We start from the raw sequence: 19,196 nt of genomic DNA, 5'->3' as shown, positions 1-19,196 counted from the left end.
TGAACAATTCGAAAACATGAACACGAAGTGCCGCAGGACTCAATTAGGGATTACATGAAGCAATTATACCCCCTCCTGGCGAACCCGTGGCATAACCCTCCTGAAAATGACTCAAGACACGCGGATGGGGCATTCCTGGCTGCACAAGCGTGATAATACAATAACAACAACAACAAAAACCTGTCCATTTGCAACCCATATGAATGCGAGGATGGCTGTTGCTGTGAGGACTGGCTTATGTCACAAACATTGTGTCCGTGTTTTACAGGGTCCCGCAGGAAAGGATGGCATTCCGGGCCCCCCCGGCCCACCAGGAGAGGCAGTAGGTATTCTCTTAATTTGTCAACGGAAGTGTGCCCGCCGCCCAGAACCGCGCGCGGGTTATTAATCACCGCCAGTTCAAACGGCAGAGCAGCAGACTCACCAGGGCGTATGCACTTTGATGGCTCGGAGATAATTCAATCTAAACAGATGAAATATTAAATCGTGTAATTTACTTTTTCCGGATTAATCTCATTAATGTGGCAGTACTTTCTGAAATGTGATTCATAGTGTGGGAGCTTGTGAGCCTTGATGAAGCAATGGCACTCACGCAATTTACTTTGTTGCTTTTCCATCCTCCCCCCTCCCCCCTTTACTAATGGAATTACATCTCGTGTCCAGCATCCACATCCGCTGTTGTACCCGAAAGACATCACCAACTTCCTGAAGGTAAACCACCTGCTGGGGAAGCTGCTCACGAGAAAGCGAACCGCATTGGTCGTGCGCTCTCGGAACAGACACTTGCATTTAATCCGGCGCAAATGCAATGCGGTTCGAGTTCACAGCGCAGTCTGAATGCGACTGAATCTCAAGACTCTGCGTGAAAAAAAACCCGGCTAGTTGCGCGGCGATATTAGAGTGTGTGGAAATACGAGCCCGTTAGTTTTTGGTTCAAGTGAATTGGAAATGTTATAGAGAGGGCAGGGTGCTGCAGGTGGAATTTAAATGTTGGTGCTTGCCGTCGTTTTTACAATCGCTTGACATGATGCGCCTTTAATTTCTCTCATTTAGCACTGAAAACTACGCCGACGGAGTGGTTTTCCCCCCCGTTTAATCCGTGCACAGCTTCTCCGAGCTGCCAAGGAAACCGCCGGATAAATTGATGCAGAGTGATGTTTCCTTAGCCAGCTGCGCGGTGACATCACAAGCGACACGCGTTAGATCCTAACGTCAGATATAAGACAATTCCAGAATCCTTTCTCAGTGTGGTTTCACACCCTTACATGTGTTCCGTGAAATGTACAGACGTGACCTTATTATCTTCTTGCACGCTTTAATTATGTCATACTCTTGCAGGGAAGCGTTGTACCCTGCGTGATAGCGATGCGCAGAAGCAGATATCACACAGAACCTCGTCATAGAACCTTCCAGTGCCCATTTTTAACCACACAACAGCTCCATCCAGTGTCCATTTTTAACCACGCAACAGCTCCTTGCAGTGACATTTTTAACCACACAACAGCTCCTTGCCGTGTCCATTTTTAACCACACAACAGCTCCATCCAGTGTCCATTTTTAACCACGCAACAGCTCCTTGCAGTGACATTTTTAACCACACAACAGCTCCATCCAGTGTCCATTTTAACCACACAACAGCTCCTTGCAGTGTCTATTTTTAACCACACAACAGCTCCTTGCAGTGTCCATTTTTAACCACACAACAGCTCCTTGCAGTGCCCATTTTTAACCACACAACAGCTCCTTGCAGTGTCCATTTTTAACCACACAACAGCTCTTTGCTGTGTCCATTTTTAACCACACAACAGCTCCTTGCTGTGTCCATTTTTAACCACACAACAGCTCCTTGCTGTGTCCATTTTTAACCACACAACAGCTCCTTGCTGTGTCCATTTTTAACCACACAACAGCTCCTTGCAGTGTCCATTTTTAACCACACAACAGCTCCTTGCAGTGTCCATTTTTAACCACACGACAGCTCCTTGCAGTGTCCATTTTTAACCACACAACAGCTCCTTGCAGTGTCCATTTTTAACCACACGACAGCTCCTTGCAGTGTCCAATTTTAACCACACAACAGCTCCTTGCTGTTACCATTTTTACCCAAGCACTGGGGCAGGGGAGGCTCACTTTCCCCCCCATGCACTGATTAAAAGTAACATTTGTTGCATTGCAGTCAAACCAATGTTTCTTTCTATTATCAGTGCTTTCATTTAAAAAAAAAAAAATCGGTGAATGTGATGGGATTTTGTACATTATTTGGTGGCTGGGCTAAGGCCATCAACTCACCAGAGTTAAGGACCAAGTTTAACCACGGTTGGTTGAATCCTAGATTCAAACCCACCGTGTCAGCAATGCTAACTGATTGCTTTGACCTCTGAGTCACCCAGCCACCTAATGAAGGATTTATTTGTGAAAACTCCACACATTTGTCAAGCACACTGCCGCAAAGAGAACTAATGCATACAATAGGTGACGTGTCGGGCATTTGCCCATCTTCATTACAGAGGAGCCATGAGGAGGGACCGTTGCCCAATATTCCGCTTGTTGTATTGTATAACATTTCCATCTTATGGCAGTATCCTTGACAAATGTGCTGAGTTGTTGTTGTTATTTGTGCTTATTAAGCACCGTCAACAAAGCAATACCTCGCAACCGCGCGGCCCTAAAGTCTCCCGGACCTCCTAACTCTCGCCGCGTCTTGCCAGGACGCGTGCACCGACTGTCCCCCGGGGCCCCCGGGCTTCCCCGGGCTGCCCGGCCTCAAGGGAGACAAAGGCCACGCGGGCACAGCAGGGCCCAGCGGCAGTGACGGCAACAAGGTACTGCACCCCCGCCCTCCCCCAACTCCGCCCCTCCCCCTCAGCTGCTAACCTGTCACGGCGCCGCCTGCCTCGATCTCGTCCCTGCACTTTGTCCCCTGCCAATAGGACCCCACCCCCCCTCCTCCCACAATTTAGCCATTTTTTTAATTGCTATTTACCACAGTAAAATGCAATTTTTTTATCATAATTAATTTAGGGCCCTGTTTACAAAAACTGGACATATCACATATCAGGACCACCACCCCCTCCTGCCACCACCCCCTCAGCTCAGCCCCCCTACTAAATCCATGTAATAGCAGCGGTGGGTTTTCTCCGTAATTTGCGAGCTTCATTCGATGTACAAACTGCCCCCAATGGTTTGCATGCTTCGATTTAAAGCTTTCCTGACTGCAGGGATTCATCTTCTTGGTTCTTTCGGTAAAGTCACGTAGAAGGGAAATAATAAAATAATACAAATAAAACATAATCAAATCAAATTCTCACCACGTTTCGGCCACAACGCAAGCAGCCGTCCTCAGGTGAAGAACAGGGCTGTCGAAAAGACAGCTTCTGAATCATTCAGAATCATTCAGACGCTGTCTTTCCGACAGCCCTGTTCTTCACCTGAGGACGGCTGCTTGCGTTGTGGCCGAAACGTCGTGAGAATTGTATTTTATTATGTTTTTTTTTATTATTTCCCTTCTACGTGACTTTACCGAAATAACCAGGAAGAGGGGGTTTGCATGCTGCCGGACAAAATCCTCAAGTGGTTACAATGAAGCGATGGGGTGTCGCAGCCTTCCCCTCGAATACATGCAACCAGAATCGGAATATTCGCTCATAGCGGAGGAATCCGACGAGCTACAAACCTCTTGTACACAGATGTCCGAATACACGGGGGTCAGAGCGAGAGCCGGATGTGCGACGGACGAACGCTGATCGTATCGGCACGCTTCTGTTCGCCGTTTAACATTTGTTTCAAGGTTGTTTAACATCGACTCTGCTGCGTGCCCTCCCGTGTTTTTGTTTGCCCCCTTTGAAGCAAGGTCATGCCACAGGACTGCGTTGCATCGCGCCCGTAGCTCGCCTTGCGCGTTTCCAGTGCTTCCATTTCCCGACGCAGCATATATTTTCATTCGATGTTTTAGTCTTCCGTCGATCAGAATGGCTGGATGAACGCCTCCCCGTGCCATGTAGGTCCTTGGGTAAAACTTCACCATTACTTTTGCCTGTTTTTTTTTATTTTATCGCGATTGGTGAGCTCAGGCCCAAAGACCCAAAACACCGAGTCGCCAGCAACAAACAGCACTACGGAATGAGTGATCGATAAGAGTTGAGGCGTTTCTCAAAGCGAGTACGCTTCTAAGAACTTCAGAACAGAGACAATGTGGCGTTCCTTTCCATAGCACGTTCCCATGTAAGTCTGCGGTCCTTTGTCAATCCACTGCTGGATGACGGTATCGCGCACCCCCAACGTTGGGCTTTGAGGGTGTGTGGTCATACTTCACCGTGCTGGTCAGGCTGGTTGGTAGTAGAGGCCACCCATGTCCAGTTGAGATAACGCTCACCACTGATGTTAGTAGTGGCTGGGCATCAAGCCCAGGCCCGCGAAGGTTCAAAACGCAGTGCACAGATATTCAAGTAAACCCCTTTTTTAAAAAACGTAATCACGTAAATAAGTAGCTCATAAGTAACAAATGTCGTCATTGGCAGTTTTTGTTTGTGCGTGCAAAAAGATCTGAAACGGGTGTCAAGGCGTCGAAAATGTATTTTTTACATGATTTCTCGATTGTATTCTCGACAGCGTAAACATAATAAACGGTAGGTGGGGGGGAAATAAAACCATCTTATAAAATATATATTATTGTGATCCGGCTAAGTGTTACTAATGCAAATGCACACAATAAATTCAGTCAAGGCTAAATAAGTGACGCGAACGCTCAATGGGAAGCGTGTGTGCGTGTGTGCATGGTCACGTCAACGCAGTCCGGCCTCAATCGTTTTAGAATTACCGTCTCCAAGTCACATCCCTTGTTGAATAAGTACGTTGTTCATGAATGCCTCAAGAACACAATTATTTATGGCATCCATATAAGTGCCTATTGGCAATGCTGACGCACGGTTTGAAAGGTAGCGGCATAAGGCGATAAGTTATTATCACAAATGGAATGCTTCATGAACATCAGGGGCCTCCGAGTTGCTTTTTATTGCGGGAGCACCCGTAGATGCAACTGACGAGAGGAGCAATCAAGCGATCATCTCGAAATGCATATTGGCTACAATCAGTGGCAATTGTGGTCACTTGTGCCCACCGCTGCTCATGGCCTCGTTTTTTTTACAAGAGGGCGAAAGACACCCATCGGCTCAGCCATTGGGCTCCTAAAAGAGTCTCCACCCGAGTGTCCTCTTGCTCCGTGTTCCGCTTCGCCACGGTACGCGCTACAATCGGCGGAGTGGAGTGCTTGCGAGCGCCTACACTTTAACTATGGATCCCCACACTCGGTGCTCCTCTGCCGAGCCCTTCACGATCGTCACCCCCCTACGCGCTGAACTCTTGAGTGCTCCGTCGGCATCATCGCTTCCCACTTCTCTCCCTGCCTGAGGTGTAAGTGCCATCCATTATACATGATGGGACTTAAGAGCCGTGTGTTTGAATGCTCTAGGGTGCTGCTGGCGAGAGAGGAGACCAAGGAGTTTCTGGCCCTCCCGGTTTGCCGGTACGAACAACCGCATGCAAATATAGCGTCGTAGCAACAGAGCCGTCTTGTTGCGCTCTCGTTCGGACACGTGGACTTTCACTGCCTCAGTGGCCCAGACAATGAGTGAATGAGCGAGTGACTTGTGCCATACCGATTGACAGGCTTGCGCCTCGTGCAAGGCCTTCCCTGGTGCAGTGGCATTCATGGGTTTCAGCCCTCACCTCTTCACAACTACTGCCTGTAAAACCCAGTCCTAAAATGCGATTGAGTCCCCAATGGGGTGCAGGTTAGAGAGGGATAAACTTGGCTGGTTCATTGCGGATATATAATTTTTTGGGACCGAATTTACCCTGCAGTCTTAGTTGGTGCCCCATGTTTAATAGTTTGTTACTTTCAAATAGTAATAAAAGGGAAGTAATAAAATAATAAAAATAAAACATAATAAAACAATTCTCACGACGTTTCGGCCACAACGCAAGCAGCCATCCTCAGGCGAAGAATGAAACACCCCAAGCTTGGAGCGTATATTTAAGCTGGGTTAGAGGGGGGGGAGGTGGGAAGAAGAGCGCCTAAACAAAATAATTTGCATATCAAGAGGAATTCAGCATATGGAAAATGCGTAGGAGGTGGGCGGGGGGGGTTCCAAATCAATACTATGCCCGTGCATTATGCAGGATTAGCAGCATCAAAGGGGGGGGGGGAAGGGGGGGAGCATTAACAAAGGAAAGGAATGTTAATAGTATGTAGCTGTAGTTACTAAACAACCACGTAAAAAACTACAGTATAAACTGCATGACAAACTAAAGTATAAACTACATAGCATCATCAGTAAACTTACTATACTCTACAATAAGCTGAGTTACTAACAGTAAGTAATACATGAAAAATTCTACGTTGTAAAAAATTATATAATATGCTTCCATCTAAACTTTATTCTCTTACATCACACGCGTCTATACCGTACTATATACTTCCATAGGCAAAACCAACATTAAATTACATACTGTATTGCTATAAACCACCCTATACCTTATACATTTTTAATATAACACTATGTATTATTCTACCCACCCTAATGTGTATCAAAATGGTTTATTACGTCCTTCCAGTGATTGCTAAGCCAGAATCCATCTTCTCGGTTAAAATTGTCTCTGTGTTTGTAAATGTGGATCGCCTCATGTACGAATCTCTCATGATAGCCAGATGGCTTGCAGAGAACCTCTGTCTTGGAGAAGTCAATGTCATGTGAGCCCACTGAGTTGTAACAGTGATCTGCCACGGCTGAGGTGTTTGTCCTACAGTGTTTCAGGTCAGCTTTATGTTCACGGATGCGGTCCGAGACATGTCGTTTGGTTTCCCCAATGTAACTGCTACCACAGAGGCAACTTAGTTTGTAGACACCAGGGTACTGTATGTCTGGAACCACATCTTTTACAGACGGTACCAGATCACGGATTTTATGTACTGTGTTGAATCGGACCTGGATCTTGTGTTTAATCAGGATTTTGGAGATCTTTTTTGTGACCCCAGCAATGTAGGGTAAGGTGATGGTCTTGAAAGGCTCCTCAACAGGATCTTTCTTGGTGGTTGGAGTGATGGCTTTGCGGATTGTGTAGTCGGAGTAACCATTAGCCTTAAGAGCTTGGCGTACGTGTTTGAGTTCACTGGAAATGTGTTCATGGTCGGAGATGCATTGGGCTCTATGATATAGAGTCTTGATGAGAGAATTCTTCTGGGATGGATGGTGGTGGGAATCCGGTTTTAGATAAGCATCCGTGTGGGTGGCTTTCCTGTAGACAGAGTGGCTCATTGAACCATCAGGTCTCCTTTTGATTAGGACATCCAAAAAGGGTAGCTTGCCATCATTTTCGACTTCCATGGTGAATCTGATGGCTGGGTGTATGGAATTGATATGGTCGAGAAATTGGTCTAGAGCAGGCCGGCCATGTGGCCAGATGACAAAAGTGTCGTCTACGTACCTCTTCCATAAGGTCGGGCGTAGAGTCGCAGTCTGGATGGCGTCCATCTCAAATTTCTCCATGAAGATGTTGGCTACAACCGGAGATAAGGGGGAGCCCATTGGGGTGCCCTCAATTTGCTTGTAGAAGGTTCCATTCCAGGTGAAGTATGTATTGGTTAAGCAGTATGTATTGGTTAAGCAGTGTCTCACCTGGTGAGACACTGCTTAACCAATACATACTTCACCTGGAATGGAACCTTCTACAAGCAAATTGAGGGCACCCCAATGGGCTCCCCCTTATCTCCGGTTGTAGCCAACATCTTCATGGAGAAATTTGAGACGGACGCCATCCAGACTGCGACTCTACGCCCGACCTTATGGAAGAGGTACGTAGACGACACTTTTGTCATCTGGCCACATGGCCGGCCTGCTCTAGACCAATTTCTCGACCATATCAATTCCATACACCCAGCCATCAGATTCACCATGGAAGTCGAAAATGATGGCAAGCTACCCTTTTTGGATGTCCTAATCAAAAGGAGACCTGATGGTTCAATGAGCCACTCTGTCTACAGGAAAGCCACCCACACGGATGCTTATCTAAAACCGGATTCCCACCACCATCCATCCCAGAAGAATTCTCTCATCAAGACTCTATATCATAGAGCCCAATGCATCTCCGACCATGAACACATTTCCAGTGAACTCAAACACGTACGCCAAGCTCTTAAGGCTAATGGTTACTCCGACTACACAATCCGCAAAGCCATCACTCCAACCACCAAGAAAGATCCTGTTGAGGAGCCTTTCAAGACCATCACCTTACCCTACATTGCTGGGGTCACAAAAAAGATCTCCAAAATCCTGATTAAACACAAGATCCAGGTCCGATTCAACACAGTACATAAAATCCGTGATCTGGTACCGTCTGTAAAAGATGTGGTTCCAGACATACAGTACCCTGGTGTCTACAAACTAAGTTGCCTCTGTGGTAGCAGTTACATTGGGGAAACCAAACGACATGTCTCGGACCGCATCCGTGAACATAAAGCTGACCTGAAACACTGTAGGACAAACACCTCAGCCGTGGCAGATCACTGTTACAACTCAGTGGGCTCACATGACATTGACTTCTCCAAGACAGAGGTTCTCTGCAAGCCATCTGGCTATCATGAGAGATTCGTACATGAGGCGATCCACATTTACAAACACAGAGACAATTTTAACCGAGAAGATGGATTCTGGCTTAGCAATCACTGGAAGGACGTAATAAACCATTTTGATACACATTAGGGTGGGTAGAATAATACATAGTGTTATATTAAAAATGTATAAGGTATAGGGTGGTTTATAGCAATACAGTATGTAATTTAATGTTGGTTTTGCCTATGGAAGTATATAGTACGGTATAGACGCGTGTGATGTAAGAGAATAAAGTTTAGATGGAAGCATATTATATAATTTTTTACAACGTAGAATTTTTCATGTATTACTTACTGTTAGTAACTCAGCTTATTGTAGAGTATAGTAAGTTTACTGATGATGCTATGTAGTTTATACTTTAGTTTGTCATGCAGTTTATACTGTAGTTTTTTACGTGGTTGTTTAGTAACTACAGCTACATACTATTAACATTCCTTTCCTTTGTTAATGCTCCCCCCCTTCCCCCCCCCCCCTTTGATGCTGCTAATCCTGCATAATGCACGGGCATAGTATTGATTTGGAACCCCCCCCGCCCACCTCCTACGCATTTTCCATATGCTGAATTCCTCTTGATATGCAAATTATTTTGTTTAGGCGCTCTTCTTCCCACCTCCCCCCCCTCTAACCCAGCTTAAATATACGCTCCAAGCTTGGGGTGTTTCATTCTTCGCCTGAGGATGGCTGCTTGCGTTGTGGCCGAAACGTCGTGAGAATTGTTTTATTATGTTTTATTTTTATTATTTTATTACTTCCCTTCTACGTGACTTTACCGAAAGAACCAAGAAGATGAATCCCTGCAGTCACGAAAGCTTTAAATCGAAAAATAGTAATAACTTACAGCCCTTCGTCAATCGTGCTATTCGCTGTAGAACGGTGAAGGTTTGGGTCCCAGGACTGCTTCAGATATCGGTCGCCACTCGCGATAATCGTGGCTGGCAATCGAGCTCAAGTCTCCAGGTTTCATTCTTCGACGTGTTAACCGCTGCGGCTCCAGGGCACCCCACCTTGCTGGGATGATCCGCGGGATGTTCTCGTTACTGGGGGATTCTTGATCGATATCGTGGGCAGAGCCACGATTCGATGGAGCCCATTGTCGACGACGTCTTTTGAGAAAGGGCATGGTACAGAGAGAGAGAGAATGAGAGGGTAGTTGTATCACTGAACAAAAGCAATGAACTCGCAAAAGTTAAATAATGCGCGAGTGAACGAATGAGTAGATAATGAAGTCAATAAATAAGATCGTGCTTTTTGTGAGACTAATTTTTATTTGGATGAAAAAAGAAAGATTTTCGAATATCAATGTAATATTTGTGATACCCCGTAGCTTTTGGCGGTTGTGCCGTGTATGTCTCCAGTGTGTTTTATGCGGTTGTACCGCGGGCGCTGTTCAGCGTCCCCGTCCTCACGTTCCACGTTTCCCTCCGCGTGCCGACTTGCACGCAACCGAGTTGAGCGGCCCCGAGGAAGAGCTCCCCCCGGCGCGCGGAGCGAAACGTCGGACAGACATCGTGGCGGGCGGGCGGACGGGCGGCCCCGCGGCACGACTATAAATAAAAACCCAGGACGGAGAGCCGGCGCGCGACACCGCCTCGCGGCCCTCTCCATCCACCGTTGTTGTCTCACCCCCCCCCCCCCCCGCTCTAGGGGATGAAAGGCGAACGTGGATATTCGGGAACGGCGGGCGAGAAGGGAGACATGGTAGGAGCTCCGACCACCTGCGAGCCCGCCAGCACGAACCGCACCTCGGCGCCGTGTTGTTTTTACGGCGGTCGGCAAGCGCCGTGCACTTAACCGAGGGACGCGCGCTCTCGTGTTGTTTACTTAACCGAGGGACGCGCGCTCTCGTGTTTTTTACTTAACCGAGGGACGCGCGCTCTCGTGTTTTTTACTTAACCGAGGGACGCGCGCTCTCGTGTTTTTTACTTAACCGAGGGACGCGCGCTCTCGTGTTGTTTACTTAACCGAGGGACGCGCGCTCTCGTGTTGTTTACTTAACCGAGGGACGCGCGCTCTCGTGTTGTTTCCAGGGTTCGCCGGGCATACCGGGCTACCCAGGTCCGCCCGGCCTCTCCGGCCCGCCGGTGAGTGAACGTTTCCGTGATTTTTTTGTGTCGCTGCGGTGTTAGCGTTCGTCGCGCGCGCGGGTTTGCCGGATCTCCGGGGCGCCCTTCGGTTTTCGATCTCGGCCGCGAACCGCCGCCTCTCCCGCCTGAGCAGGAAGAGCGTTTGCTGCGTGGGAAAATAACCGTGGTTTTGTGATCTCTCAAGACGTACACTTTCTTTTTTCTTTTTGCCACGTGTAAAAGAGCGACTGACGGGGAGAGCATTTTGGGTTTGTTGTTGCAGGGATTGAAAGGAGACTCTGGGACACCGGGACACGCCGGATTACCGGGAGAGAAGGTCAGATGTCTCGCTGTTGTTCTCCTTGTAGAATGCAGGGTGCCTATCAAGGTGGCATCCGCCGTTCAAAAGTTTCAATTTGAGATAGATTCATACAACTATGCAAAGATCCCCCGTGTAGCCTTTAACATGCTGCTGAGACAAGTGCTGTTAGCGAGCAGCACCTATGAAGGCCGGCAAAGGCACACGAGGGAGGTGGGTGGTCAGCACCACGCCCGGCCACCTTTGCCTCCCCAGTGCTGATGCTTACACACCGCACCGGTTATTCATTTTAGGCTGAGTCGACCTAGGGGAGGCCCTGAACCGGTTCCTTATATCCCCCCCACTGTTATTGGTCATCGAACTCGGCTCGCCGGCTTCATAGCGCAGCACACCGACCACTGCTCTACCCCTCCCCATGGTAAAACCTTTACCCGCTAACACTGGCTAGGGTGAAGATTGTACCGTGTGTATGTTTGTTGGACTTCTTTGGCCGCGGCGTGAGTGACACGCATCGTATTGAGCCTCGAGACGCTCCCAGGGTGTTCGCCAGAATCTCGGGCTGTGCTTGTTGAATCCTTCTGTTGTTGTGCGCCACTGAAGGATCACTGGGATTCCCCAGATAGCGTGAACCCTAAGCGTACGTTTGCACACGTTGCCAACGTTTTCAACCGCGCAGTCCAAGCCACCGTGTGCATAGAACGGCTTCATTGACGAATGATGCATTTCGGGACAACTTTTCATCAAAAGGCGCACGTGTTTATCCGGCGATGCGTTCGTGTAAAATCCGCAACGCTGACTTAGCCACGACCACGTGAGCGTGTGTTCGCCTGTTGGCATTCGTTGTTCTACCACTGGTGACACAAAGCCATTGAAGAGGCTGTTTCTGGTGGAGGCAGATCAGTTTCAAGGACAATGCTTACACGATGAAATCATATTTGTTTGTACGTTTTACCACAAGTATGTGTTGTCCTTCCCCGCACCTCCGACTCGCAAAGTTGGCTACGATCTGTGCGAAAGAAATTCAACGAATACATCAATGCAGACTTAATGCCTTGTAATAGGTTATATAATTAGTGTTTGAACATCTTAACACCTGTATTATTGCCAGAAAGGGCAAATTTGAAGCCTTTTCTTTTTCCATCTTCTGTTAATCGGTTTGAACTATTTAACATCAACGGAAGCATGCATAAAAATCCGTGTCGCTCTATTTATGCAAAATTCACCCGCATGAAATGGCTGTTTACAACACTCGCGTATCACACGTAGGAATTAATTCGTCTGCTATTTCTTCTTAATCCCCTCCCCTACCCCCAAGGGAAAAGACGGTTCCCCTGGAATGATGGGGTCTCAAGGTCTTCCAGGCATCCCTGTAAGATAATCTCAGCTCTTAGTTCCATTCACAGCGGACGTCGCCAAATTAGGAGCGCGTCTGACATTTGCTTCAGCGCCGCGCGTGCCTACTGAGCGATGGCTCGCACTCGATAAGACGCGCGAGCACGCGCAATTGCGTGCCGTCGGGCGACATTCGCATGCTCCGGCCCGATGGGTACATTCATTGTACATTTAACACAATGACAACAGCAAAAACCTCACAAATAAATGAATAATTCGGTAACTCTAGAAATAACAAATTAAAAGATAAGTCAGATGTCAATGTCAGGGGCTGGAGGTCTCCCACTGGCTGCTGCAATCATCAATTTTTCACACTTTGCTGCGAATGTTCGACCGCTTGAAGCTTCGGAAAATTTGCCGCGCGGGTACGGATTTGGGGCAAGGTAGGTGAGGGCCCGCCTCTCGGCTTGGAGAGTGGGGACTCGTGGTCCACCCCGTACACGTGTGTGTGTGTGTGGTGTGGCTGCTGATGTTTCCTGACAGGGCCCACCCGGACTGGAGGGAGAGAACGGCAGGAACGGAGCTCCGGGCGAAGCGGCAAGTTTGATCTCGTTATTTTTCCTATCCCCGTTATGGTATTAGCGGATGCTGCCATGGCGTAATAGTTCGCATGCTGAACTCGCAATCCGGAAGTCCGTCGGTTTGATTTGATTTGTTAACTACCTTGCCTGGTATGCAGGAGGTCGTGGGTTCCATCCTGACCCTGATGCCTGCTGCTGTATATTTGTATTTTGCATTGTCTCTCTCCCCGTGGTCGCGTGGATTTTTCTCCGGGTCCTCTGATTTTTCCCTCCACATTTAGAACCACATGCGTTTAGAGTATTTGTCTGCTATACATTTCCACGTGATAGGCCACTTCGTTGAGCTATCATTTGTGGCCAGGTCGCTTCTGAAAAAGAGCTTTTTAGCTCAGTGGGCCTTACCTGGTAAAATAAATAAATAAAGATATCATTGTATCGTTGAATTACTTGTTCACGACACTGCTGGAGAAATAGCCTCCACTAGAGAGAGCTGTAGATGGTCCCTACAAAAGGGTGATTGACCTATTCTTCCACACTGGTCAGACATCTTGAGAGAGGTGGGCGTACCCCACACTTTAACCCACCAAATGCGACCTGTCGATCAATTCAAAATCTGAATATTTCATTATACTGGAGGAATCCGATGAGCTATAAAGCTATTTTTTACAGATGTCCAGGAGGGGCAGGTCAGAACGTTGCAACAACAAATAATATAAAAATGCGATAGGATTGCAAAGTATAGGAAAGGTAAACAAATCACTTTCATATATACAAATACAATTTTACTATTTTATCTTACCAGGTAAAGCCCACTGAGCTATTAGATTATCTTTCAGAAGCTGTTTCACCCATTCATGCTGCTGGGTAGATGAACAAAAATTCTGTAAACCATCTAGCCCGAGAGATTGCATCGGTGACCTCTGGATGACTCGTTCAGCCTGCAGAACCCATTCACACGGTCATCCCGGACCTACCTGCCCAGAGGCAACAACAGAAAATCCGTGGCTGTGAGAAAATTTGCTGCAACTGGAGATTCGGTGAAGTGTCACACTCTCACAGAGTAACGGTGGTCACGGACAAAAAAATTCCTCCACCGACTTAATGAAGGCCATTTGCAAAGGAGTGCTACTTCACTGGAAATTGGGATGCCTGTTGGGAACCATTAGCATCATTAAAATAATAACTCGAGCAAGTTTAATAACGCTGGCGAGTGGCTGCCATTCCACGTAATTGTGTTGTGTGCCTGATTGTGATTACACTAATTTTCAAAACGGTTGCTTTTATTGGCACAAATTTTAGGGCAGCCCAGGAGAGCCGGGAACAGCCGGAAAGCCAGGAGCACGTGGGTTTCCGGTGAGTCGCTTGCCATTTCTATTTCGTCTTTGTTGCCTTTCAATAGATGACCTTCATATTTGCGCACGTGTTTTATACGGCAATTACGGGAACTTCAGAGGTTCATAACTATGCATAAACAGCTTTTTTGCCCCTCAAGCCTGCAAAAGCTGCTTAATCACCTCTCTGCACACATAGTCTGAGAAATAAACTTTGAAATGTGTGCGTGGTACGGATTATGTGATATTGTTTTTTCACGATCCAATATCATATTTCACGATGTGATAATTTTCACGATATCAGTTTCATGTAACTTTGTAATTGTACCTCAACATTCTATAGTCTTGTTTTTGTACTTTGATGCGCTTCAAATATGAATAAGGATTGCTTACTAGTTATTCAACTGCATTTCATTCAATGTAAGGCTGCCATCAGTTTTCTCATCATTGTAACTTTACAATCAATGTTGATCATAACACACACGCTGTCAGAAAACCATTGTGTCATTGAGTCAACATTCCACCAATTGCTCAAGAAAATTATTTACACACTCCACGAATGTAATGGGTGATAGGTATTATTGTCTCCACTAAACTTTTCATTATTTTTGTGAGTGTTTATTATTGTTAGTTCGTAAAAAAAAAAAATCAGGAGTTAAAAAAATGTAGGAGAGATTCATTGAGCTACGATCATTAATTGACACCGATTTTTCACCAAATTGACAATACGATTGCCGTGGTTCTTGTGTCGTATAATGTACGATACCTCTCCGCAGTGGTGGTGGTGGTGGTAATGAGCCACAGTTTATTCACACACGCATTGCGTTGCAGCCTTGTGCTCTCCTGCGACGTTTGCATCTTTAACCCTGGGGCAACGCTCTTTCATCCTGAGGATCCTAACGCCTGATTCCAATTTTATACGATATATTATTTTTTATTTATTCAGTCAATGTCATTCGGCGCAGTGCAACACAGCATGAAGTAATATCCATGACGTACCCTGGAGCTCATTTGTGTGTCTGTGTGCCTGCGTGTGTGTGCGTACATATGTGTGTGTGCGTGTGCGTCTGTGTGTGTGTGAATCACAGGGCTTCAAAGGTCACAAGGGCCTAGTCGGGCCACCCGGCCTGCGCGTGAGTCATTATTTATTTTCCCTTCCGATGGAACATTGTGGCGTTCGTGGTGTGTTCTCATTTTCTCAGAGATTCGCTCGATGGTTCATGCGTGGAGGTTTCTTTTAGGCTGTGCTATTGCTTGGACATTCCTTTTTTTATCATTATTATTACTGCGTTTAAAAAGTCAGAGGTCTCCTTGCTCAACGAGAAATGAGACAACGCTCGTTTCCATCGGATGCGATGGGAATTCCACATTCCTACTATGGGGGTGATGTTTTTTGTTGTTTGGGTTGTGCCGATGCACGATGCTTGCGCCCCCCCCCCCCCCCCAAGTGGCTTCTTGAAGAACCGAATGTGGCAGCTCGCTTTCGTTGCACCATCACGCCAAACAACGTTTCATTTGATGTCGGGTCTTTTTTTTTTTTCAAAATAATTCGCCGTGAAGTGCAACGCTTCCCCGGCGCCAATGACGAGTGTGGTGTTTTGCTGCAGGGCGAACAGGGCATGAGTGGACAGCCCGGACGAGAGGGCCCCAATGGAGCGCCGGTAAAACCCGCATCGCCAGCCCAGTAACCGCATTGCCATGCATTCACTCCCAGGAGACACTGTCCATCTATTTCGTCAGGTTACCGGCTGTTTTTCCCAATTCCAGATTTTGACACACTTGCTCAAATAGGATGCTGCCGCGGTCTTAATGGTTTGCGCGCTGGACAGTTCAGAGGTCGCCAGTTCAATCTCCCGGCGGGGCATTCGGAACGATGGGTAAACTCTTATTCATTTGTTATTTTTCATGACGGTATACGATTCATCCCTAGCCCAGCCGTGCATCGACGAGGAGGCTGTGCATGAGTTGTCAGTTATTATCATTATTATTGCAGCAACTTAGGGGGGAACATATGGGAGGATGTTCCACAGAGATGTGACATAATACACACGCGTCGTTTGTAGACTCAACTGATGTTAGTATGTGTATTAAACTCTCATTCACCTGTTATCCTTTTTTTATGATGGTTAACGATTCACGCCCGCACCAGCCGTGGATCGACAAGGAGGCTGCGCGCGTGCGCACAGTTCTGCTTCGAACAGCGCAAAGAAGCGTTTAACTTCCATACAGCTCGCGCGTCCCCGAAACAAAACGCAGGCTGCTCCTGCTGTGGTGCTCGTGGCGCGGTTGACGGACATCGGCGTGGCGCGGTCGAGCGTGCCGTGGCGTGGCGCGCGAGTTGGTGGGGCACGCACGGTGCCCTCGGTTATGGGGAAGATTTACGATGCCCATTTCTCTCCCCGACTTCCCACTGGTGACAGGGTGACCCGGGTCCCCCGGGGCCGCAGGGCCCTCCAGGCCTCCGCGGAGAGCCGGTAAGATGTTTTTATTATTATTATTATTCGTTGAACACGGTTGCTGAGCACAGGGCCCAAAGGCCCGAAACGTCAAGCAGCCCGCAACAAACGGCGCTTTCGAAATTGTGTGTGGATTGAGAGCGTGTGATGCAGTGCCGGATTCAGATAGTGCGGGACCTGTAGCACATGTTATAAAAGGGCCCTAAATAATAATTAAAACACATAAATATTCAAACACACATTTTTTTACTTGCATAGTAAAGTAATTGCATTTTTTTATTTGCTATACAGCCAAATAATGCGACAAATCGATAACCTTGAACACCCAGTCGTTCATAAAAGTTGAAGGTGGTATAGTACTATAGTAACAGAGCAAGTGCAGAATCACAGAACCGGAAATGAAAGCTTGAAAGCGTTTAGCGTGGGGCCCTTGAAAGTGCGGCACGTCGCTTGAGCTGTGAGCTGCTGTTCTACCCAGGGGGTATAGCTGCCACGGCGAATGCCGATGTGGTGGCTACCACGCGTGTTGATAGCAACAATCTGCGTGAGTCAATCAATCATTCCCACGGCGGTGATTCATCATCTCCCAAAAACCAAACTGCGCTAATGCTGAGCAGGTTGAGCCTGGATAGTGCTTGGATGGGTGAACAATTGACTTCGAACGGGTCTTATAGGCTGCTGCGGGGTTACATTGTCAGCGCAGGGCAGTGTAACAATATCCATTGTTGTACTGTACTATGCCCTCAAAATGTCTATGCTCCCTGCCTCCACCAACCCGCACTGACCAGCGTGGAAAGAAGCCCTCATCGGGCAGTGGATTGCGTGTGCCATCCGACATGCTTACACGTCGCGTGCAGCACGATTGGCATGGTTGGCTACGTACGGTGCGAAGGAAGTTCAACACGCATAGAACGACAGGGCTGTACGTGTGCACGACTTAGCACCAACGTCACCGTGCGCCGAAAGTCTATCGCGGTCAGCGTCTAATCCAGTTAAGAATGACCCAGCGAGCACCTTCGCCGTGACACAAATCCCGCGTGCCCCGTGACTTCGATTGCGATCGCGCTCGTGTGTTTTTCGCACTAACAGGGCAAGCCGGGCGCCACTGGGCCTCTTGGGTCCAAGGGAGTCCAGGGAGAACCCGTGAGTGTCGCAAATGAAATCGGACACACCTTGAGGGGGCCACGGTGTTCACCGTGATCCCAGTTTGTTTTTGCCGTCAGCCGTTTCTGTGCTGCAAGTGACAGCGGCTCTGGTCGCAGCATCAAGATGCGTCGTTTGCTTGGCCACCACTCCCCACCGAGCGAAAGTGCTGCCCGTCACTGCCCGCTCAGTGACAGCGCTGTTACCGAGTGGCGCAGCGGTGGCGCAGGGGTTGGCGCGCCGCGCTTCGAATCTGGCGAGCCGAGTTTCGATTCCCGCCCACGGCCGATGTCGGTGACGAATATCTGAGCCGACCATGGGTCCTCCCCTAGGTCGACTCGCTTCTTAAGCGAGTCACTTGTGGTGATGCGTGAACATCGGCGCTGAGTTTTTCAAGTTCAAGTTTAAAATTTCATTTATTTGGTATAGCCCTGTGAGCCATTCGACTCTTGAATCGGGTGCAACCGCAACAAACAAAAAACTAAAACATGAACAAAAAACATCTTGGAGACAAAAGCGGCCCGGGAGTGGTGCTAGCCACGCCACCCCCTCGTGCGCCCTGCCGCCAGCCTTGGTAAAGTGCCCACAAGCGGCACTTTCCCCAACAGTTTGTACAGCTCTTGGGTGGCATATTTGTCCTTGTCACTAAATGGAATGCAATGGTGCTTATTGTGATTATTGAGAGGTTTTGAGGCCATCCCTGAAATGTGACTATTTAATGTGAGGGTGAGATTCGTGATTAACGTTTCATAATGAAGATGAATTCATGTTCACAGCGCTTGGTTTGCTGCTGACATGGAGATACGGCGGCAAGTTTTGTTTGGTTAAATTGTTCCCCGTCAAAGTTGGTTAAATTGTTCCCCGTCAAAGTTGGTTAAATTGTTCCCTGTCAAAGTTGGTTAAATTGTTCCCTGTCAAAGTTGGTTAAATTGTTCCACGTCAACGTTGGTTAAATTGTTCCCCTGTCAATGTTGGTTAAATTGTTCCCCGTCAAAGTTGGTTAAATTGTTCCCCGTCAAAGTTGGTTAAATTGTTCCCTGTCAAAGTTGGTTAAATTGTTCCCTGTCAATGTTGGTTAAATTGTTCCACGTCAAAGTTGGTTAAATTGTTCCCTGTCAATGTTGGTTAAATTGTTCCCCTGTCAATGTTGGTTAAATTGTTCCCTGTCAATGTTGGTTAAATTGTTCCCTGTCAATGTTGGTTAAATTGTTCCCCTGTCAATGTTGGTTAAATTGTTCCCCTGTCAATGTTGGTTAAATTGTTCCCCTGTCAATGTTGGTTAAATTGTTCCCCTGTCAATGTTGG

At 47.6% G+C, this 19,196-nt stretch overlaps 1 protein-coding gene across 2 annotated transcripts in view; it reads left to right on the top strand.

Moving 5' to 3' along the window:
* The window catches only part of COL22A1 (collagen type XXII alpha 1 chain), a 167,115-nt gene that overhangs the window by 131,221 nt on the left and 16,698 nt on the right, over positions 1-19,196 (top strand). For both annotated transcript variants that reach the window (XM_078593716.1, XM_078593715.1), the window contains 14 exons: positions 269-322; positions 664-711; positions 2,709-2,822; positions 5,468-5,521; positions 10,311-10,364; positions 10,694-10,747; positions 11,013-11,066; positions 12,364-12,417; positions 12,924-12,977; positions 14,261-14,314; positions 15,381-15,425; positions 15,900-15,953; positions 16,713-16,766; positions 17,838-17,891. In XM_078593716.1, coding sequence (XP_078449842.1) covers positions 269-322; positions 664-711; positions 2,709-2,822; positions 5,468-5,521; positions 10,311-10,364; positions 10,694-10,747; positions 11,013-11,066; positions 12,364-12,417; positions 12,924-12,977; positions 14,261-14,314; positions 15,381-15,425; positions 15,900-15,953; positions 16,713-16,766; positions 17,838-17,891 — 801 coding nt within the window. The remainder of the gene's footprint in view (positions 1-268; positions 323-663; positions 712-2,708; positions 2,823-5,467; positions 5,522-10,310; positions 10,365-10,693; positions 10,748-11,012; positions 11,067-12,363; positions 12,418-12,923; positions 12,978-14,260; positions 14,315-15,380; positions 15,426-15,899; positions 15,954-16,712; positions 16,767-17,837; positions 17,892-19,196) is intronic.

The sequence above is a fragment of the Lampetra planeri genome, chromosome 4, assembly GCF_965212315.1.
Source record: "Lampetra planeri chromosome 4, kcLamPlan1.2.h2, whole genome shotgun sequence".
NCBI classification, from domain to species: Eukaryota; Metazoa; Chordata; class Hyperoartia; order Petromyzontiformes; family Petromyzontidae; genus Lampetra; species Lampetra planeri.
Note: the sequence above shows the minus strand (reverse complement) of the source record. Positions and strands in the feature narration are given on the sequence as shown.